Genomic DNA, 24,151 nt, shown 5'->3' on the forward strand with positions numbered 1-24,151 from the left:
TTTATCTTTCTGGCTTACTTCACTCTGTATAATGGGCTCCAGTTTCATCCATCTCATTAGAACTGATTCAATGAATTCTTTTTAACGGCTGAGTAATATTCCATGGTGTATATGTACCACAGCTTCCTTATCCATCATCTGCTGATGGGCATCTAGGTTGCTTCCATGTCCTGGCTATTATAAACAGTGCTGCGATGAACATTGGGGTGCACGTGTCTCTTTCAGATCTGGTTTCCTCAGTGTGTATGCCAGAAGTGGGATTGCTGGGTCATATGGCAGTTCTATTTCCAGTTTTTTAAGAAATCTCCACACTGTTTTCCATAGTGGCTGTACTAGTTTGCATTCCCACCAACAGTGTAAGAGGGTTCCCTTTTCTCCACACCCTCTCCAGCATTTATTGCTTGTAGACTTTTGGATAGCAGCCATCCTGACTGGCGTGTAATGGTACCTCATTGTGGTTTTGATTTGCATTTCTCTAATAATGAGTGATGTTGAGCATCTTTTCGTGTGTTTGTTAGCCATCTGTATGTCTTCTTTGGAGAAATGTCTGTTTAGTTCTTTGGCCCATTTTTTGATTGGGTCATTTAGTTTTCTGGAATTGAGCTTCAGGAGTTGCTTGTATATTTTTGAGATTAATCCTTTGTCTGTTTCTTCATTTGCTATTATTTTCTCCCAATCTGAGGGTTGTCTTTTCACCTTACTTATAGTTTCCTTTGTTGTGCAAAAGCTTTTAAGTATCATTAGGTCCCATTTGTTTATTTTTGCTTTTATTTCCAATATTCTGGGAGGTGGGTCATAGAGGATCTTGCTGTTATATTCTTTTAAAGATTGTTGATTTTGTTTTCTTTTGTTTTAGTGGTCAATTTACTTCATTGAATTTAAGCTAGAAATTGTCTCTCTTTGATGGCAACTCAAGTCTCAGCTGAGTTTTTCGCCTTAGCTGTGTGGTTTGGAATCTGCTGTGTGCTTTCATGGTTCAGGGATCATGCAGAATTTGAACAGTTTTTATACACAGAATTTGGGTTCCTCTTTCTTTGGCTGACTACTTTCTGGGATCCCCTCCTTACTTTCCAGTGCTGTCCTGAACTTTCTCCTTTATTTCTTTAGGATATAAAGCCTGTGGATTTTCTGTTTAAAAGTTAGCCACCCTGTGAGGTTCTAGCTGTCGTCTGCTCTCAAAATAGAGGTCCCTTTAAAACTGGAAGACTCACATCCTTCTTCCAAGAGTCAACTCCTCTTCAGAATGTACCTGCTTTTGTTCATCCTCTAATGCCATCAAGTAGTTAGGGAATTGGTTTGGTTTTTTGTTGTTGTTATTATCCAGGGAAGGGTTGATCTGGTAGGAGTTCAGTCCTAACAGCTCATTTTTCACTCTAAACTACTAAATCTGCAAATGTTTGATTAAAAGTTGTGTTGAGTAAGACTATAAGGGGAGAGGTAAGAGGATGGAAGGCAGTGAAATCAAAGGATTTGACATGGGAAGGTGAACATGGCAGAACCTTAAGGGAAAGTCCAGAAACCCATGTGAGGAAGAGATGGAAGGTGTTTCACGGTCAACGGTACTGTCTAAAATGGGAGGGATACAAGAATCATCAGCTGCTAGAGCTCTGGTTATAGAAGGAAAGCCTATGCAGGGCAGAGTGTAAAAAGTTTTCTTTGTCTATTGAGACTGTCCTCAACCTCAACATGCCCCTTTGCCTCTGCCTTAAGACCACTCCAAAAAAAAAAAAAAAGACCACTCCGAAGTTTTGTTATCCATTTAAAAAGACCCTGCTTTCCCTTGTCCTTAATTCTGTTTGTTTCCTCAACATTTTCAAGGCTTTCCCACCTAAAAAGCATGCCTTTTAACCTTAGGAAATTCGCAACATACATAATGATGAATTAATGGGAATCAGGCGAGAAGAAGAAATGGAGATGTCTGATGATGAAATAGAAGAAACAACAGAAACAAAAGAAACTGAAGAATCAGGTAAAGAAAATTCTGCTTTGCTTTATTTAACTAACACCTACTGGAAGGGATGATGCTTTAAAACCATTAACAATTGGTAAGGTATAGGCACAAACCCATCAGACTGGAACCAGCTGAAAACAATCTGTGAGGCCATGTAAGTACACACTGGCTGAATGTCAACTATGTGGCTACAGGAATTTTTGTAGTCTTAATTTACCCCCATTTTCCATCATAGTACTTAAAAGTAGACTTTTTATCCTAGGAGCACTGGACATTTAGGCATCTTTGTTCTATATTTGGCCTGGACTTATATGTTCTACAGTAGAAACCATAAGATGGTTTCCACATAAGTAGCCGAACTTTTAGGAAAAATAATTAGATATCTATATCACTTATACTTTACACCAAAATTAATAATAAATGGAAATCTATATGTAGCAAAAGAAATTTTGGAAAATGTAGGAGTTGGTTATATAATTTGTGTTGAAGATTTCCAAAGATAGGAATCATAAAAGATATTTTTGATAAATGTATCTGCATAAAAATTAAATATTTCTGTTTAAAAATCACAGAGTTAAAAAAACAATCTACAAACTAAGCAGAAATATCTACAAGATATGAGTCTGCCTATCCACTGCTTTCCACTGTGGTTACTTGGAGGCTTATCAGGAACCAAACAAGGGTCTACAAACAGCTATATGGGTAAAGGTTTTTGCTTTTACCTGATATAGTCAGGCCCTCACTGCAAGATGATGGCCATGGTATAAGTCCCCAGAGGAACTCAAATGGCAGACCTGGTGAACACTATAGCAAGAGCAACCTTCAATTTCATAATAAATCATCTGGGGGGGGGGGGGATTGCCGTGGGAGAAACTAAAATCTCAACTAAAAGATCAGCGTCTTCAGGTAAACCATTCTAGATAATCTTAGCAGTCCGTAGGCACAGTGGACAAGACACTGGACCTAAAGTTAGAACACGGGAGTTCTAATCCCAGCTCTGCCTTTCTTGACCTAGGAAGGACTTCTTGCTCAGTGAGCCTCAGCTTCCATGTTTATAAGAAATACATTATAAAAAACATCTTAATATAGATTTTGTAATGGTTAAGTGAATTCCTTCATTCCTTTATTAGCCATTACATTCCAAGAACTGTGCTAAACATTGGGGATATGGTAGTATACTGCCCCTACTATGTGTATGTCTGTGTGTCTGTGTGAGAGACAGAAAACAGATAGATTACAATGCAAATTAGAATTTATTGGTGTTTGCATGTTGAAGTGAGCAGCTTTAGCCACTTGCGCGATCCCAGAATCTTCACTTGTAAGGAAAAAAAAAAAATCACCATTCAGACTGTTTTTAAAGCATTCATTAGCCGTTACATCTGAATTTCCTTTATTTTTGCCATATATTAGATCCCTAAACATATAAGTGTCCATATATATTAAATAAACCCTTTACAATCAGTGGATAGGTAACATTTTCAGAACAGGGAACTAATAACTGCAAACACATACTGTAAACTTATAGCCAGAATAAACCAAAAAATGTAATAATAATTGAACTATTCGAATGATCTAAGTGTTTAGCTGAGATATTTTATAGCTGATTAATCTTTGACTTGTAGGATTGCCTCCACCTCAACATGTGCAGTATTATATACAGTGTTAATCCACTGTTACCCTGAAATGAATGCAGCCATAAGTTTGAGCATCCACTTGATAAATTGCTGAGTTTGAGGAGTTATTTGGGGAGGAGAGGGGTATATGGGAGATTCAGATTGAATGTACTTACTAGGGTTATATAATTGCATTTTGCTCTGTATCTCTTTTGAGTTAAAAGCTGTATTGGCTACTGCACAGAATCTTATTCGTTTAGAGACTGGAAACTCCCTGACAGATCATCTTATAGCTATTTTCCTTCCTGTTCCACATGCCAGGATGCTGCTTTGTCAAATAAAGCTATCTACAATAGACTTAATGGAGCTTACCAAATAGCTTTTCTCCCAGAAGGTTTCAATTCATTTTAATTCAAGGACTTTTGTGCATTTTTCTTCCCCTCGATCGTATCTAATTTTGTTATCACATGTCTATAGTACTCAACTGCAGAAATTCTGCTCGGTATGAGCCAATGAGCAGGGCCTCCATTTTTATCTAAATCAGCTGCATGTTTTAGTTAGTGCTTGGCTCCAATTAAAAACTTAAACAACTAGATCTCAAAGGCTTTTTTCCTCCCCCTCCATGCTACGAAACTTGAATTTCAGGAGCCTATAGCATGTTTTTAGTTACATTTATTTCTCAATGAAAGTATGAGTCAAAGCTAGCAGTCTGTTACCTTTACTTTAAGTGCCACGAAATTTCTATTTTGTGAGATTCTCTATGCTAGCTAACCTCTATTTGTGATTCAGAACTGGAAACACTCTTGCCATGGAAGAAAGGACTGCTGCACTCAGAGCAATGTGTTGAAGAGGGAGAATCACATCAAAGCAAATCATGATAGTGTGAAACTATTTCATTCTATTGTTAGCCATGATGGAAAGTACATGTACTCAGTAAACATAAAAATAGCTATTCCCTTTCAGTATGTATCTTCTGCTTTCTTCACTTAAACTGATGGTTTTCATATTTGGTGTGTGTGTGTGTGTGTGTGTATATATATATATATATATATGTATGAATGTATGTTATATATATATATATATATCACTGGGTTACCTTTTAAAATTCAGATTTCTGGGCTGTAGAGTCTGATTCAATAGGTCTGTAATAGAGTTTGGGAATCTAAATTTTATTAAGTATTCTGAATGATTTCTATGATCATGGTCCAGGAAGCTCATTCAGAAAACATTGACTTAGACTAATTCTCCATGTTCTAGCCAAAGTTTTCTCTTCAGTTGGTATCCAGTCTCCTTCCTTTTCTCCTCCTACATCCCATTATTCTCACTTTAGGAGTTGATCAATTAGTTTGCAAGCATTGTGTCATAAAAGCTGATAGGTATAAAGATGTAATATATGTAAATACACATAAAATGTAAGAAATACCACTTGGTGCTGACCTGGAAGATGCTGATTAGAATGCAGCAAGGGCAAGAGATATTAGTGTGGGCCAGAGTAGTCACCATCAGTGAAAATTGATTAAGGCCTTGAAAGTGAACAAGTTTGGATGAAAGGCAAAAAAAAGTAAGAAAGCATCTTGATGCAGAGAGGGAAAAGGCAAAGGAGTAGGGCTTAAAGAGGGAAATAAAGATGATGTGTAATAAGGGTATAAAAGACTGAGTGGGCAAGATGGGTCTAAACCATGGGGTACCATGAATGCCAAGCTTAGTGTAGTAGGCAATGTGTCACTATAAGCATGTCTCTCAATCATGGCATTTGTATGATAAAACCAACATGAATTATATATTTTAGGAGATAATTTTGGATTGAGAAAGATAAGCCAGAGACTTTTATAGGAATTGAGATATAAAATGATAAAGACTGGGACTAGTGAAGGCAACAGGAACTGAGAAAATGGTAGAAGAAAAAAACAACAGAGAGTATGAGATTAAAAATGCCAAGAGTCATTTGGGGGGAAATAAACTAAAATCTTGAGTGCCAGATTGGATGGAAATGATGAAGAAAGGAAAGAACTCAGAATGAGCCTAGGTTTTCTAACCTGGGGGAATAGAAGGTTGGTGACTGTATTAGTTCGCTAGGGCTGCTATAACAAGTACCACAAACCAAGTGGCTTAAAGAACAGAAATTTATTGTCTCACATTTCTGGAGCCTAGAAATCTGAGATAATGGCTCTGGCAGGGTTGGTTTCTTCCTAGACCTCTGAGAAAAATCTGTTTCATACTTCTCCAGCTTCTGATGGTTTGCTGGCCATCTTCAGTATTCCTTGGCTTGAAGATGCATCACCTCAGTCTCTTCCAATTCACATGATATTTCCCCTGTATGCATGTCTGTCTCTGTGCCCAAATTTCCTCTTTCCATAAAGACACCAGTCATATAAATCTATAAGCCTGACCTAATGACCTCATTTTAACTTGATTACTTCTGTAAAAATCCTGTTTCCAAATAAGGTCACATTCTGAGGGCTGCAACATATCTTTTTTAGGAGAACAGATTCAATGCATAACAGCAGAACTGATAGAAATGGACTGATGGATGGGACTTCTTTGCAGAATATAATGAGATCAGGTTCAGATAGTAGGTCATTGCCATTCTGTGCTCAGTCACTAAGTCTTGTCTGACTCTTTTGTGACCCCACAGACTGTAGCCCACCAAGCTCCTTTGCCCATGGGATTTTTTAGGCAAGAACACTGAAGTGGGTTGCCATGCCCTCTTCCAAGGGATCTTCCCAACCCAGGGATCTCATGTCTCCTGCATTGTAGGTGGATTCTTTACTGCTGAGCCAGTACACAGTCATTGTTCAGTCACTAAGTTGTGTCTGACTCTTTGTAACCCCGTGGATTGCAGCACAGCTGACTTCCCTGCCCTTCACCATCTCCCAGAGTTTGCTCTAACTCATGTCCATTGAGTTGGTGATTCCATCCAACCATCTCATTCTCTGTCACCCCCTTCTCCTCCTGCCCTCAATTTTTCCCAGCATCTGGGTCTTTTCCAATGAGTCAGTTCTTTGCCTCAGGTGGCCAAAGTACTAGATCTTCAGCATCAGTTCCCCATGGACTGTAGCCTGCCAGGTTCCTCTGTCTATGGAATTCTCCAGGCAAGAAGACTGGAGTGGGTTGCCATTCCCTTCTCCAGAGGTTCTTCCTGACCCAGGGATTGAACCCGAGTTTCCAGCATTGCAGGCAGATTCTTTACTGTCTGAGCCACCAGGGAAGCCCAGTAGGTAGTTAGAAAATAAATATAAATGATTTGTATACAAATCAGGGATGAAGAAAGTAGAAGGAATAGAAGATAGTATTGATAGTACAAAGGTGTTGGCTGAAGTCTGGAGGATATAAATAAATGAATGTGAAAGACAAGTGAGAAAGAAGAGCAAAGGACTGAATACAGAACTTCGAGAATTACCCACAGTAAGAAAGAAGGAAAGGAAGAGGAGGTTGCAGAAGAGTTAGAAAAAGAACAGCCTGAGAAGCTGGAAGAAAACTAGAAAAGCTTTGGATTATAGAAGCCACAAGAAGAATTTATAGCAGTAGGGAATAAATAACATTAGTAGATATTATGAAGAAGAAAGGGTAACACTGTTGAGCAAGAGCTATTTTAGTAGAGTGATAGAGGTAGGGGCCAGAACATATGACAATAAGGAGAGAAAGTGGACAAAGACCACAGGTCCCAAAGTTGGTGATGGTGGTGGTGTAGTCACTAAGTTATGTCCGACTCTTGCGACCCCATGGACTATAGCCCACCAAGCACCTCTGTCCATGAGATTCTGCAGGCAAGAATATTGGAGTGGGTTGCCATGCCCTCCTCCAGGGGATCTTCCTGACCCAGGGATTGAATTCAGGTCTCCTGCATTGCAGGGAGATTCTTTACCGACTGAGCCACCAGGAAAGTCCACAAAGTTGGGCACTGAGCAAAAGCAAATGCAGGCTTTTTAAATGGAGACTAGAATTGATGACAAAGTTAAAGTTAAGTTGTTCGTCATTCAGGAGAAGAGAAGGAGGCCATGGAGAGTGTGAGGTTGAAGATGCTTGTGAACAAAAGAGTACTTATGGATAATTATGGAAGTGAAATCCTAGAGAAGAGAAATGTGAAGTGATCAGAATTCAAATGAAGTTTGCTTTAGAGAGGGGAGAACCCTCTTCCTCTGAGAAAAGAGAAATGAAGCTAAAAGTATATATGCAGCCCATATAGCAAGAGATTAGTCATCTGTGGATAAGAGAAATGACTTAGAACAGAGACCATGAGGAGAGAGGAGCAGAACTGTAATAAATACTCTGGGCAGTATGGAAGGAAGAAATCAGTGAGAGGTGAGCAATCCATCAGCAAGGGCCAACATGAGTCTATATCAGCTAGAACTGCCCAACTCTGCAACTTCCCATAAAAGTCCTCTGCAGCTCAGGATAATTAGCAGAGCAAGTTGAGTCAAGTGACCATGAGTCAGGAATTGGCATGGTAAACCTGATCAAAGGTTTTCAGGTAAGTGAAGGAATAAGAATTACTGAGGAATATGCAGCAGAATCTGTTTGGCCAGAAAGCAAATAGTAGACTGGGTGAAGTTGGCCACTCCAGGAGATAAAGATCCCAGCAAGGAAAAAGATCAGAGTCTCGGGGTGATGAGGGGCCGTGACATAACTGATGGATGAACACACTGTGTTTAAGAAGGGAGTGTAGAGATCTCAGAGGAGAAACAATGAAATCCCAAGTGTGTCCATGCTGGCAAAAGTGTGATTGAAGTACTGACCTGCAGAGAAAAGAAAAGCAAGGCTTTTTGAAGTCAGGGGACTCACTTGAGATTTTTGTCTGAACTGGCCTTCATGGGCCGTGCTCATATCTCCCACTTTTTCTTCCCACTCTTTGTTTTGCTTTTTTCTCTTTGTGAATCACTCCAGCTCTCGAGCTTTTTCTTATGGACCTTGAGAGGAATGTTGCCCATTTTTCCTTCTATAATTTGGTAACACTTTTTAGCATCTTTCTTCTAAAATGTGGTAACATTTTTAGCATCTCCTTTTTTATGATTTTTTGTTAGAGTATAGTTGCTTTACAATGTCGTGTTAGCTTCTGTTGTACAACAAAGTGAATCAGTTATACATATACGTATATCCCCTCCCTCTTGAGCCTCAAGCCTCCCTCTGACCCCTACCCCCATCTTACCCTTCTAGGTCATCACTTGTAATATGGTTTTGTAAGCATGGCTGACTCTCTAAATTTACTTCCATTAATTTTTGTTTGTTTGTGTTCTTAGTACCACTGAAGAAACCTAGGTATAATTTTTTTTTCATACCTAAAAGCACAGTCCTTTTAGATCTTTTGTTGTAGAAAAACATGTCTGTGATTTTGCTCCGAGTGGCTCCTCTAAAAGGAAGCATTCACAGCTGCCTTCATACTTTCATATCCGCCATGATGAACTGGCAGCCTTCAGATCTGAGGAGCAATCCCCATAAAGAGAAACTTTTTCCTATATAGGAAATCGTCAAAAAGGAGAAGCTGGGAACTAATGATGGCAGGATATGAATAAATTCATTGTACTATACTCTTTAGTATCGGGACTGATAGATTCACCTACTCAAACATATTATTAAAAGGGAATATTGAACTTTTCAATGTTCTGGCAACATACAAAGAACTCCAACTTCAGAAATAGGCCCAATTAATATTAAGTCTGTGAAAGTAAAGACTTGGTGTCCTCATTAAAATGACAAAAACCTTCACTTTAAAGGGTGGGAAATATATTTTGTAAGTGAGGGCCCCCATTTTCTTTTGCTTAGTGACAGGTCCAAACTGAAGAGATTATTATCTGCTCCCGCTTAGCTGCAACAGTCCATCTCTGCTCATCAGGATGCCCTTTCTCCCGGGGGGGAAGCAGTCTTGCCTCCTCATTTTCTCAGAGGGAAAATATTTTCACATTTCAACTGGAGAACATGCCTCTAACCGTTCTCCTCGACCTCTGCCCTTTTCTCTGCCATGTTTCTCTACATGACTTGTAGGATATGAGCGTAATTACTGGCCTGCAGTACAAGAAGAAACAAAAAGAGAAAGATGAAATATCACTATTTTGTATTGAGCTGTGTGGCTTGCCAGTGGACAGACATGCATTCTGAAGCAGAACTAACTCACTGTCCATCTGAAGCAGCCACTGGATTTGCAGAGTAACCTCTGTGCTGTTCGGCCTTACTCCAATTCAAGATGCTGTCACTGGTACTGACCCAGCAAAGCAAAGCAAATATTTCTTCCCCTGTTTGGCAGATAGTCAGTGTCTCTTTTTCCGTCCAGTTACAAATATATAGTCATCTTCATCTTTAGCATCTTCTAAGGGGATGGCTACCCACTCCAGTATTCTTGCCTGGAGAATTCCGTGGATAGAGGAGGCTAACAGACTACAGTCCATGGGGTCATCAAGAGTCGGACATGACTCAGTGACTGACCCTTTGGTGTTGTGATTATTAAGAACACTGCCTGTCTGAGGCCAAGTATCCCAGCCACTGGGAAGATGGCAAGGATAGATATTATTTGGTGTGCTGTGAATCCAACTCTCTGTGTAATAGCTTTCACTTCAAAGACACAAAATCTGTGTGATTATGGCAACAACTAAAATCAGTAATAAAACCAAACATAAAATGAATGTATTGTGCCAAAGGTCTCTTGTAAATTTTTAAGCAAAAATGCGAGGTTTGAAACTGCTATATCAAGATAATTACATGGCCATTCACAGAAAACAAACGTGGACACTGAGAACATGTCTCAACACTACTCTGATGAGAAGGCATTTCTCACCAGATCCTGCCTTTTACATTGTCACTCTCTTCTTTGGATTGTTGTCGTTGTTCAGTAGCTAAGTCATGTCCCACTCTTTGCTACCCCTTGGACTGCAGCACGCCAGGCTTCCCTGTCCTTTCACTATCTCCTGGAGTTTGCCCAAACTCATGTCCATTGAGTCGATGATGCCATCCAGCCATCTCATCGCTCTGTTACTCACTTCATCTGATCACATCAGCCTTCATCAGTACCTAATCATTTTAGGAAAACCCTCAGATTCAAGGCATTGAATTAAACCCAGCACTTCCCTATAGGCAGGTGTTTGTGTTTTTTTTTTCAGGAATAAGGAATGTTTCCACCCTTGAAATATAGTTTTCTTCTATATACTTCATCTTTATAAAGCACAACTTCTTTTCATTCATTATGTACAGGGTGAATCTTGTCTTTGCAACCCCCTTAGAAAACTATTCTTCCACCATTTATAGCTAATAATCTCAAAGATTTGATTTCAATTACTTTTTTTTACTACCTTCTACCAAAAGTTGCTTCCCATAGGTAGCTGAGAAGATTCACACCTTTGTCAAATTGTATAACATTTTTTTTATTTATTCATTTTATTTATTTATTTATTTCATTTATTTTTTGGCCACACTGGATCTTCATTGCTGTGCAATGAAGGCTTTCTCTAGTTGCAGCGAGCAAGGGCTACTGTTTGTTATAGTGCACGGGCTTCTCATTGCAGTGGCTTCCTCTGTTGTGGAGCACAGGTTCTAGGGCACACAGGCTTCAGTAGTTGTGGCTTGTGGGCTCAGAAGTTGTGCAGGCTTCAGTAGTTGTGGCACGCAAGTTCAGTAGTTGTGATGCACGGACTTAGTTGCTCTACAGCATCTGGAATCTTCCAGGACCGTGGATCAAACCCATGTCCCCTGAATTAGTAGCTGGATTCTCATCCACTGCACCACCAAGGAAGTCCCAAATTATCTTTTAACATTCTTATACATTTAATGTACAGGTTTGTAATTTTGACCCATTTTGATGATACCTCTTTTCTGAACTCTATATTCTGTTAGGAATCAAAAAGGGAATAAACTACAAATATGTCCATTAATTTGGAGTGTAAACAATAGAGATGAGTGGAATCTCATTTTTTACCATAGTCTTAAGCCTGGAACTTGGAAGGAATTCAATAAATGTTTGTTGAATGAATGAAAATCTTCTTATTAGATATTTTGAAGTAGCTTTTGTGATTTTTGATCTTGAAAAATATGCCATAACCATAAATAAATTTAATCTAGGTTTCCCCATGTGTCTTATTTTTCAATTAATAAACTCTAATTTTTAGATCAGTTTTAGTTTCATAGCAAAATTGAGCAGGAAGTACAGAGTTCCCAAATACTGCCAGTCCCCATATACATACAGTCTCCCACTATCTACATCCTGCACCCCAGAGATACATGTGTTACAGTAGCTGAATACAGCCTCATCACCCAAAGTTCATAGTTTGCATTAGAATTCACTCTTGGTACCCATTTTATGGTTTTGGAGAAATATACAAAATGTACGTGTGTCCACAATTGTAGTATCATACAGAATAGTTTCAGGGACCTTAAAATCTTCTGTGCTAAACCTATTCATTCTTCCCTCCACCCAAATACCTGGTAACCACTGATTTTTTTTTACTGACTCTGTAGTTTTTCCCTTTCCAGACTGGCATATAGTTGGGAACATATAGTATGTAGTCCTTTCAAATTGACTACTTTCACATAGTAATTTGCATTTACATTTCCTGCATGTCTTTTCATGGCTTTGTATCTCATTTCTTTTTAGTGCCATTTATTATTCAATTTTCTGGATGTATCACAGTGTATCAGTGGTTAGATGACTACTAAAGAACATTGTGGTTGCTTCCAAGTTTTGGGAATTATGACTAAAGCTGTTGTAAATATGTATACACAGGTTTTTGTGTGGACATAGTTTTTAGCTCATTTGGGTAAGTACCAAGGAGCATGATTGCTGGATCATATCATTAAAGTCTGTTTAGTTTTGTAAGAAACTGCCAAACTGTCTCCCAAAGTGACTGCACCATTTTGCATTCTCACCAGCAATGAAGGAGAGCTCTTATTTGCACCACATCCTCACCAGTCCTTGGTGCTGTCATTGTTTTGGATTTGGGCAATTCTGATATGTTTCTAGTGATATCACATTCCTGTTTTATTTGCAATTCACTAATGACATATGATGTTGAAATCATTTCATATGCTTACTTGTCATTAGTATATCTTTGGCAAAGTGTCTGTTCAGATTTGTAGCCCAAATGAGTTGTTTGTTTTCTTATTGTTGAGTTTTGAGAGTTCATTGTATATTTTGTATAACAGTCCTTTGTCAGCTGTGTCCTTTGCAAATATTTTCTCCTCGGTCTATGGTTTTTCTTCTTGATATTGTCTTTCACAGAGAAGTTTCTATTTTAATTAAGTCCAGGTTATCAGTTATTTCTTTTATGGATCATGCCTTTGGTGTTGTGTATAAAAACTCATCACCATACTCAAGGTCAGCTACATTTTTCTCTTATGTTATCTCCTAGGAGGTTTATAGTTTAGGATTTTTCATTTAGGTCTGTAATCCATTTTGACCTAATCTTTGTGATGTCCAGTTGTTCCAGCATGTTTGTTAAAGAGTCCATTTGTGCTCCATTGTATTGCCTTTGCCCTTTTGGCAAAAATCAGTTGACTCTATTTATGGGGGTCTCTTTCTGGACTCTCTAATCTATTTAATGGATCTATTTGTCTTTTCTTTCACCAACACCACAGTATCTTAGTTACTATAACTTTCTGTTAAGCCTTCAAACCAGGTAGCATCGGTCTTCCAACTTTATTCTACTCTTTCAGTGTTGAGTTGGCCATTCTGTGTCTTTTGCCTCTCTTTATAAACTTTAGAATCAGTTTGTCAATATCCACAAAATAACTTGCTTGGATTTTGATTGGGGTTGCATTGAATCCACAGATCAAGTTGGAAACAACTGATATCTTTATGATATTGTCATTCTATCCACAAACATAAAATCTCTCCATTTATTTAGTTTTTAAATTTCATTCATTTTTTCACTTGAATTCAATGTGAATTGAATTATTTCCACTCATTTTCAATCTGAGTTTTGTAGTGTTCTTCATATAGATCTGATATGTATTTTGTTACATCTCTACTTAAGTATTTCATTTTTGATGTGCTAATGTAAATAGTGTGTTAGTCACTCAGTTGTGTCTGACTCTTTGCAACCCCATGGACTGTAGCCCACCAGGCTTCTCTGTCCATGGGATTCTCCAGGTAAGAATACTGGAGTGGGTTGCCATTATATATTTTCATTTTAAAATGATCAAGGGCATTAGACTATAAAAATAACACATATTTTAAAAATAATCTATACTGGAAAATTATTTCCTTTCCTTGTCTGATTGAATTAGCTAGGACTTCCAGTACAATGTTGAAAAAAGCAGTGGTAAGTGGTGGCATCCTTGCCTTGTTCTTAATGGAAGTGATTCAAGTTTCTATGATGTATGATGTTAGCTGTATGTTTTTTGTAGATGTTTATTATCATATTGAGGAAGTTCTCTATTCCTAGTTTACTGAGATTTTAAAATCATGGATGGGTGTTGGATTTTGTCAAATACCTTTTCTGCATCTATTGATATTATCATGCAACTTTAACCTCTTTAACTTGTTAACATAATGAATTACATTAATTGATTTTCAAATGTTGAACCAGCCTTGCATACCCAAAATGAATTCCACTTGATTGTGGTATATTTCTTTCTATACATTCTTGCACTTGATTTACTAGCATTTTGTTTAGAATTTTTACATCTATGTTCATGAGAGATAGCAATCTGTACTTTCTTTTCCTGTATGTCTTCATATGGTTTTGGTATTAGGAAAATGTCAACTTCATATAATGAGTTAGGAAATGTTCTCTGTTTCTATCTTCTGGAAGAGATTGTAGAAATTTTGTATTATTTTCTTCCCTAAATAATTCAACAGTAAATTTATGTGGGCCTAGTAGTTGCTACTTTAGAGAGTTATTAATTATTGATCCAGTTTTTTTTAAGTAATGGAGGCCTATTCAGATTGTCTACTTGTGTGTGCATTTTAACAGATTTCAAGGAGTTGGCCCATTTCATCTAGGTTATCAAATGTGTGGACTATGTACTATGGACTGAATTATGGACTAGTTCAGTTCAGTTGCTCAGTCATGTCCGACTCTTTGCAATGCCATGGACTACAGCACGCCAGGCTTCCCTGTCCATCACGAACTCCCAAAACTTGCTCAAACTCATGTCCGTAATATTCCTTTATTATCCTTTTAATGTCCATAGGATCTATAGTGATATCCTCTCTTTAATTTTGGACATTAGTAATTTGCATTTTCTCTATTTTTTTCTTGGTTAGCCTGGCTAGAGGCTTCTCAATTTTATTGATCTTTACAAAGAACCAGCTTTTGTTTTCACAGATTTTTTTCTATTGAGTTCCTGTTTTCTATTTAATTGATTTCTGATCTATTTTTACTATATGTTTTCTTCTGCTTACTTTAGATTTAATTTGCTCTTCTTTTTCTAGTTTCCTAAGGTGGAAGCTCAGATGATCGATTTTAGATCTTTCTTCCCTTCTAATATATGTATTCAATGCTACAAATTTCCCTCTAAGCATGACTTTCACTGCATCTCACAAATTTTGAGAAGTTGTGTTTTTTATTTCCAATTAGTTCAAATATTTTTAAATTTCTCTTGTGATTTCTTCTTTGACTCATGTGATTTTTAGAGGTGTGTTGTTTGATCTCCAAGTATTTTGGAATTTTCCATCTATCTTTCTGTTATTGATTTCTAGTTTAATTTCATCGTGATTGGACAGCATACCCACTGTGATTTGCATTCTTTTAATGTGTTTAGATGTGTTTTATGATGCAGAATGTAATCTGTCTTGGTGAATGTTGCATGTGTGCTTGAGAAGAATGTAAAATCTGCTGTTAAATAAAATAGTCTATACATGTCAATTACATCCAGTTAATTTATGGTGCTGTGGCTTCAACTGTGCCATTACTCATATTCTGCCTACTGGATCATTCCACTTCTGATAGAGGGGTATAAAGTCTCTATAATAGTGGATTCATTTATTTTTTTGTTGCAATTCTATCAGATTTTGTTTCGCTTATTTTGATACTCTATTGTTAGGTTCACACACAATGCTTGTTATGTCTTCTTGGAACACTAATGCCTTTATCCTTATGTAATGCCCTTCTTTAGCCCTGATAATTTTCCTTGGTCTGAAGTCAACTCTGCCTGAAATTAGTATAGCTACTCTTACTTTTTCTTTTTTTACTAGTGTTAGCATAGTGTATTGTTTAACATTCTTTTAATTTTAATCTATATGTATTTTTATATTTTAAATGTTTCTTAAAGATACCATTATAGTTGTTTCTCGTTTTGTTCTTACTCTGACAATATCTGAATTTTAATTGTTGTATTTAGACAATTGATGTTTACAATAATTATTGATGTAGTTGGATTAACATCCACCATATTTGTTACTGTTTTTTATTTATTGCTCTTGTTCTTTGTTCTTTTTGCCTTCTACACATTCCTAGCTCCTTGTGGTTTTAACTGAGCATTTTATATGATTTCTTTTTTCTTCTTTCTTAGCATATTGGTTATACTTCTTTTTTTTACTTTTTTAGTAGTTGCCCTAGAGTTTGCAATTTATAGTTACAACTAATAAGTCCACTTTCAAATAACCCTATACCAATTTGTGGCTAGTGCAAATACGTTATCATAATATAATCCCAATTCCTTCCTCCTATTCCTTGTATCATTGCTGTCATTAATTTCACTTATACATAAGCGCACACACACAAGCATACATAATTGAATGCATTGTCACTATTATTTTCAAGCAAAGTATTATCTGTTAGATCAAGTAAGAATAAGAAAAATTAGTTTTTATTTTACCTTCACTTATTCCTTCTTTGATGCTCTTCCTTTTTTTTTTTTTTTGCTCTTCCTTTCTTAATGTAGATCCAAGTGTCTGACTTATGTCATTTTCCTCTGTCTTAATAACTTCTTTTAACATTTCTTGCAAGGCAGGCCTAATAATAACAAATTCCCTCAATTTTTCTTCATCTGAGAAGGTATTTCTCCTTTACTTTTGAAGAATAATTTCACAAGGTACAGAATTCTAAGTTGGTGGATTTTTTTTCTCTCAGCACTTTGAGTATTCTCTTCATTCTATTCTTGCCTACATGGTTTCTGAGGGAAAAGTAGGATATAATTCTTATCTTTGCTTCTCTATAGGTAAGGTGGCTTTTTCCTCTGGTTTCTTTCAAGATTGTTTCTTCTCTTTAATTTTCTGAAATGTTAATGTTGCGTGTTTTGGCATTTATCCTGCTTGATGCTCTCTGAACTTCCTGGATCTGTGGTTTTGTATCTAGCATTAATTTAGACGTATTCTCAGTCATTATTGTTTTACACATTGCTTCTGTTTCTCTTTTTTCTCCTGACATTCTCATTATGTATACATTACATCTTTTGTAGTTGTCTTACAATTCTTACACTTTCTTTTCTTTGGGAGGGGGTGATTTTTTTCTTTTCCTTTTGCTTTTCGGTTTAGGACATTTCTATTGTCAACTCTTACAACTCAGGAAGTCTCTCCCCAGTCATGCTCAATCTACTAGTAAGTCATTAAGGGGACTTTTCATTTCTGTTCATGTATTTCATCTCTAGCATTTCTATTTGATTCTTTCAATTTCCATCTCTCTGCATACAATATCCATCTATTCTTCCATGTTGTCTACTTCTTCTATTAAAACCTGTAGCATGTTAATAATAGTTGTTTCATTTTCTTTTTTGGCCATACCTTGTGGCTTGCAGGATCTTAGTTCTCCAATTAGGGACTGAAGTTGGCCCCTCACAGACTCAATTGAGAGAATTTATTGAAAGCATGGAGTCCTAACCACTAGACAATCAGGAAATTCCCAGTAATAGTTGTTTTAAATCCCTAGTCTGATAACTCCAACATTTCTGCCATATCTGACTGGTTCTGATCCTTGCTCAGTCTCTGCAAACTATGTTTTTTACTTTTTAGTATGCTTTGTAAATTTTGTTGAAATCTGGACATGATGTACTAGGTGAAAGGAGCTCTGTTAAATAGGACTTTTTCGGTATGGTGGTAAGATGTGGTGGGAAGAGAATCATTTTATAGTCCTATGATTAGGTCTCAGTCTTTTAGTGAGCCTGTACCTCTGAACTTCATAAGTGGTCCTCAGTTTTTTCTCCCCACTTAGGTGGGACAGAATGGCTAGAGGGGGCTGGAGCTGGTTGGTTCCCTGGGTTGGTTAGGCTCTAGTACTACTCCAGTAGGCTAGGTTCTGGTAAAATAATTTCTTCTGAAGGCAGTTCATTTACAGAAGAACATGATGCTCTGGCATATTTCAAAAGGTTTTCTTTCTCCCCTGCCCTGCTGGAAGCACATAGGAATTTTTCTCCAGTGTTCACTCTGAGGACCAGGTGGAGCTTCTGTACATAACACTCATAACAGCGTAGGGACCAAGCCATGACTGGGTCTCCCTGGACTTTTTAACTCTCAGACTTGTCTACACTGAGCCTCCAGCAAATTGCCAAGTATAGTTTAGGTTTTCCTACCTTGTCACTGTTTCCTGTGGTGATATCTGCTAATGGCTTTCTGGTCTGGTAAGTTGTGATCCTCTGTATTCACCTGTTGTCTCTCCAATTGGAGGTGTATGAGTTTGCATTGTTGCTTCATTTCTCTGTTGTATCAAAGAAGAGTTGTTGATTTTTTTCAGTTAGTTCAACTTTTTACTTGTTGTTAGGATGGAATAGTGACGTCTAAGCTCCTTACATGCTAGACCGTAAACTGGAAGTCTTTTTTTCTAATGCCTCGCCACATGGCTTGTAGGATCTCAGTTCCCTAACCAGGGATCAAATCTGGGCCCTCAGCAGTGGAAGCACAGAGTCCTAACCATTGGACAACTAGGGAATTCCCCAGGAAGTTTTGTGTCTTAAGTTTTACGTTTACCTTTCCTCTATAGGACCAGAGGAAGCTGCATTAAAAGGCTGCATTTTTTTTTTTTCCATGTGTCCAGGGCATGAACCAGGCATGGGCACAGAGCAAAAGCCAAGCTGGGATAAACAAGGAGTTGTTTTGTCCCTCACTGATATGAGACAGCCACCACCAACCAGGTGCTACTCTACCCAGGTCAGGGACAAAAAGGCTGCATTTTTAAAAAATAATTGTAAGCACAATTATTGAGTGGACAGTCATCAGTTCAAGACAATTAGTCTTCTATTTTATCATTACAGACTCATCATTTGCTGCATTTCAAGTAAAAGTAACTGATGTTACCTAGAAATATTTTAGTGATGTTTAGAGAGAGGAACTGAAACATGGTGGGGACTTCTGTGTGTTGGAATTCTGTGTTCATTTACAAAAATGAGTCTTTGTGCTTTTGTGTCCATCTCTTGCTACCATAGCCAACTCAAACCTAAAGTTTCTCATTGAGAGACTTTTCATACGTGTCAATTTAAAACGCCAAGTCTTCATGGGGCTAAGGTGAATCACAACAGAACCTGGATATATGGTTTTTACTACTTTATATTGATTGTTTAGCTTTAGTATCACAGGCAGAAGCTCTGAAAGAAGAAAATGACAGCCTCCGTTGGCAGCTAGATGCCTACCGGAATGAGGTGGAACTGCTCAAACAAGAACAAGGCAAAGCCCACAGAGAAGATGACCCAAACAAGGAACAGCAGCTGAAGCTCCTGCAGCAAGCCCTGCAAGGAATGCAACAGGTAAAGGCATTTTGGTTTTCGGAGCTTTTTGGAAGGCTAGTAATCAGCTCCTCACCTGTAAAAGGGCCCCCAGAAGCAAATAGGATAGTAAACCTCTTCTTCTTGATATTCTGTTTTCTGACATGGCTGAGGAAGGAATTACATATTGTAGTTCATGAAATCTTTAAGAAGAGAAAACAATGGATCACCAGTTTCCAAAGAATGTGTGTTCAGTAAAACATACTTAGCAATAAAACTACACTGAGCATAACCTAATCTTTTCTTTATGCTACCAAATATACTTTAGGATTTGAATAGAGTCTCAAGGTCATTATGAAGAACCTTAATTACTTAGATATGCAAAAGTGTTGGTAAATAAATATCTAGTTGATACAATGCTAAATAATACAGTCTTTTAGAAGAAATGACCGGAATCCTACCCTTGATTTGGGTGGAAGGAGGGATGTTATGGGCTTTTAAGTATCAGTGTTTTGGGGTACATAATACCAATTTGCTTTTGTTTTGTTTTCACAGTCATTTGTGTGAATGAGTTTACCTGCACATTATCCCAAGTGTAAAAAGTAAAGTAAATAAGTGCGTCCAACTGTAATTGCATTCAAAAACAATACTGTGTAATAGATGCTCTATGTCTAGAAGTTTTACATGGTTATCACCGCAACAAGCCTACTATTTAAAGATACAGCATCTGTTCCCATTAGGCAAAAGAATAGTACTTCTCAGTAAGGGTACTATCCTCTTCTGTATTGCCAGACTACCAGCCATTTTCCTTACAACTTAAATTGTGCAATAATTTTTTAATTGTGTGCCTTGGAATTAACTAGGGTGAAGCTTATTGATGGTTAGAAATCACAAATTGTGAACATGGAGTCTCTTCTGGCACTAAGAGCCCCATGTTCCTATTACTTCTGCTATCGTTGTCTTCCTATGTGACAAGCAAGATCACATTAATATTTCACCTTTCCTATTAACAAAATGTGTGAAGTAATGGTTACCTTCCTTTTACTGTCACCATGGAGTTTAATTAGAACATGTAAGTTACATCAAAGATCTTTCCACCAAAAAAATACATCTCCTCAGCTAGACGTCAAAGAATTTTGACAATGTACATTGTACTGTGTCTTTTATCCTTCTCAATGGTCTTTTGCAAGCCTCTGAAAAGCAAAACATTTTCCTATTGTGGTTTTCCCCTCTTTCCTTGATTTTGAAACCACTCCACCTAAGAATGGAGTAGTTCAGTTGAAAACTAATGAACTTTTTTGTTTTCATTCCATCGCTTCAAAAACCTCAGTGAGACAATTAGGTCTCTACCTCCTGAAAAATTAATTATACTTATTTTGATTACCTTTTATTGGAAAGTAGCCATGTAAACCATGGTAAAATTTCTGCCATCTTATCCCCAATAGATGTATAGTCTAATATGTTGGTTAAGAACACTGGCTGTGGGGTTGACTCACCCTGAACTGAAATTCCAGCTCTGGCACTGACTATCTGAATAGCCTTAGGCAAACCACTAAACCTCTCTAATCTTCAGGCTTATGTATCATAGGATTATTGTGAGGCTTAAATGAGATCATGCATGTGAAACCCTTTGCATAATACTTGGCACATGTTAGATACTAAACACATAGTATTCGTAATAATCATTAATGATGAATCCAGTTCCTTGCCTACTGATAAGGGAACTAACATTTGTGAAATTGGATTCTTTACTACTTTCCTCACAGAAATTGAGCTTGGCTAGGAAAATGGCTATTTGCAAGAATGCTTTACAACATTAAGCTCAGTTCTATGCCAAAATCAAGATATTGTCCACATAGTATTAACTGCACCCTACACTTACATCACTTCCTTGGCGGCTCGGGGATAAAGAGTCCATGCCAATGCAGGAGACCCAGGTTCAGTCCCTCAGTCAGAAAAATCCCCAGGAGAAGGAAACGGCAAACCACTCCAGTATTCTTGCCTGGGAAATATCATGGACAGAGGAGCCTGGCGGGCTGTAGTCCATGGGGTCACAGAGTTGGACATGACTTAACAACTGCACAACAACACCCTTACATCTGGCTGGAATAGGAAAATTAAGTGATTATTATCAATTAGTTTCTCAGAGTGTTTCTAAAATATGAACAAATCCAAAAGATTTATAAGAGCCAGATAAAATAATTTCAAGTGAAAAGTGTCTTGATTTTCCCTTTAGTATCTTTGCATGGAGAAATGAGTGTGTGTGCTGGGGGAAAGTGAGGCAGGCCTGCCTAATATCTAACTTTAGCCAGGGTTTTTAAGTGAAGTGTGGCTTCTTAGGACTTGATTGTCTTTGGTCTTTCTTGTAGCATCTACTGAAAGTCCAAGAGGAATACAAAAGGAAAGAAGCTGAACTGGAAAAAATCAAAGATGACAAGTTACAGGTGGAAAAAATGCTGGAAAATCTCAAAGAAAAGGTACATGAATCCTAAGTGTGCCTTTTCCCTTGTTCCTTTCCTGCTTTTCAGTGACAATGAAAATGCCCTGGAAGTTCCTACCAAAAGGTGTCAAATGCGAAATCTTTCATTGAATGGAGGTTAAAAGCTTCCTGTCCAGGCTAATTCTTGAATCAAGAGCTCAGCATTTAGATATGAGTCCTTGGCAGTTCTGAAGGTTCAGGAAAGTGTACTTTTCAATGAATAAAATGTCCGTTCATCCCTAATATTCCTCAGTCTTCCTTCTTGGAAACTATCAGAGTGTATACCTCATCACTGCTTCCTTCAGTCAAAGTCTGTGTGACACAAAATACTTTTAATTAAGCATTTCACTAAATGAAGAAACTCAAGTACAACTAGAACATTGACATTTCTTTGCAGACACTCCATCTAGTATGATAATGAGCTGCTGTAGGTTGAAATAGCCAAAACCAAAAGTGGGGGGGCGGGGGGAGGCGAACTTGGAAAGCAAACAAGGAGACACATTATGCTAAAGCTAGGTAATAGTAACAGGGAAGGCAAAATGGGATTCTGCCTAATGAGAGCCTGCAGCCGTAAGAACCGCCAACGAGGACCTCAGAGATAGTCTACTAAATTTCTGGATGAGTTAATGTATTGCAACCACACATTGGGTGTCCAGTCTATTTAAGTCAACTGGTGGCGTCTCCGTGTCACACCTCTCTAACCTTCTTTATGCCTGAACCAAGTGAAGTTATTTCTGAAAAGAAAGGCCCATTGACCAGAGCTGCCTGACTTTAATGTCTCAGAAGGAAGAGAAGATTAGAAGCTTAGACCAAGAGCCAGAAATCAATTCCACAGTTCTGCAGTTCCACAAGCGCTTGTGCCCTTTCTCTTCTGTGCTCAGCTCAGAAAGATGCAATGCATACAGGCACTGGGTGTGTCTGTGAGCATAGTGACTCCCTTAGAGTGCCATTAAGAACTGGCAACCTTAGTGTAGTTGAAACAAATGATGAAAGTGTTTTCCAGAGGCCATTTGCAGTATGCTTTTAATTCTTCCACTTCATAAAACCAACTCACTTTCCAGTTTTGTGGGTGCTATTAAAGAAACCAGCATAATCCCAGACAAATTCATTTATCAAGCATTTAATTGAAAAGTGCCAAAGCTGCTCTATTTAGCAGGACTTGCCTCATACAAGCAGAGCTTCTAAAATGTCCCAGAGCTTCTACTTAGCTCCGTTTCACTTCTTGCATAAGATGGAATGTGTTGTGTAGCCAGAAGGCTATAGATAAACAGGGGTTACACTAATGACATTAAGCTTAAAATCACTCTTCAGGATTGACATCACTAATTGACTTGAGGGCTTTTTAGTGCAATCAGCCCTCTGCTTTGTAAAGTATTTCATTTAAAGAAGCAAAGGGTCAAATGGTACAGAAGAATCTTGCTGTTTTAGAAGCAAGTCTAAGTGTTTCCCGTTTTTGAAACTGCATATACCATGAAAGAAAGTGAAGTCACTCAGTTGTGTCCGACTCTTTGCGACCCTGTGGGCTGTAGCCTATCAGGCTCCTCCATCCATGGGATTCTCCAGGCAAGAATACTGGAGTGGGTTGCCATTTCCTTCTCCAGGGAATCTTCCGGACCCAGGGATCAAACCTGGGTATCCCGCATTGCAGGTAGATGCTTTAACCTTTGAGCCACCAGGGAAGCCATGGAGTGGCAGCTAAAGAAGACAGAAGGAGAGATGCAACTGATAATGAGAAACATGTGAGTCAGAATATGTTTTTGTCCTATTATTTTAAGGGAGGTTTCCTTCAGACAAAGTCATGAGAGTTCATTATAAACCGATCTTCTCTGGGAAGCTGATTTGTGACCACATATTTCAAACTGACACAATTAGGTTAGAAAGCAAAGTACCATCACATTAGACTGGAAAAATAATTTCAGGTTGAAAGGAAAGCAATAAGTTTTGGTGAGGAGGGATCTTTTTTCTTTTTGTTTGGGTTTCTTGACAGTAAACTGCAGTGTGAGTTATCGTCAGTGTTTTGCAATATAACAATGTGACTTATGTCTGTCTTCCTGCAGAAAGAACTAGCTCTTTGAATCTGCTAGTAAAATGCAAGGTGATAAGCAGCCCTTCAATACACCTTCTAATTTTTTAAATGCCAACTGTAATAAAATTGAAGTCAGGTTTCCGTCAGGCTGCATTTTGATTCAAGATAGCTAAAACTTCTCAGAATGTCTTCATATCTTAAATCAACCCCAATCTGTTAAACTCTCACACTTAAGAAATGTCTTACTGGATCATGTAATGTTTCAAGGGGGTTAGAAGCAGATGTACAGCCTGTGGCTTAGAAGTGAGCCAGCAGTTTAAATCAAACTTGGTGTGATGGTTACTGACCGGATTGGATTCTAAAGGCCAAAGATTGAGTAGGTCATCAAGAAAGATTTCCCTTCTGACTACAGCCTGGAAGCCTGTAAATCCACAAAACAACATGTCTTGCGGCAAAGACCATTAGTTTCATTCAGGGACAGCATCCTGGAAGCTTTGAAGGCATCTTTAAAGGAAAAAAAGAAGGAA

At 37.9% G+C, this 24,151-nt stretch overlaps 1 protein-coding gene and 1 non-coding gene across 10 annotated transcripts in view; one reads left to right on the forward strand and one right to left on the reverse strand.

Moving 5' to 3' along the window:
* ENOX2 (ecto-NOX disulfide-thiol exchanger 2) overlaps positions 1 to 24,151 on the forward strand; it is a 281,078-nt gene that overhangs the window by 248,190 nt on the left and 8,737 nt on the right. For 8 of the 9 annotated variants that reach the window (XM_043457528.1, XM_043457530.1, XM_043457524.1 and 5 more), the window contains 3 exons: positions 1,855 to 1,969; positions 18,980 to 19,161; positions 21,489 to 21,596. In XM_043457528.1, the coding sequence (XP_043313463.1) occupies positions 1,855 to 1,969; positions 18,980 to 19,161; positions 21,489 to 21,596 (405 nt within the window). The remainder of the gene's footprint in view (positions 1 to 1,854; positions 1,970 to 18,979; positions 19,162 to 21,488; positions 21,597 to 24,151) is intronic. The other variant, XM_043457522.1, reaches the window with a different exon arrangement.
* On the reverse strand, positions 18,444 to 18,578 carry LOC122436201. The gene has a single exon (XR_006267958.1). It is a non-coding gene; the product is annotated as a small nucleolar RNA SNORA48 (small nucleolar RNA).

This window comes from Cervus canadensis, chromosome X (assembly GCF_019320065.1).
Source record: "Cervus canadensis isolate Bull #8, Minnesota chromosome X, ASM1932006v1, whole genome shotgun sequence".
Lineage (NCBI taxonomy): Eukaryota > Metazoa > Chordata > Mammalia > Artiodactyla > Cervidae > Cervus > Cervus canadensis.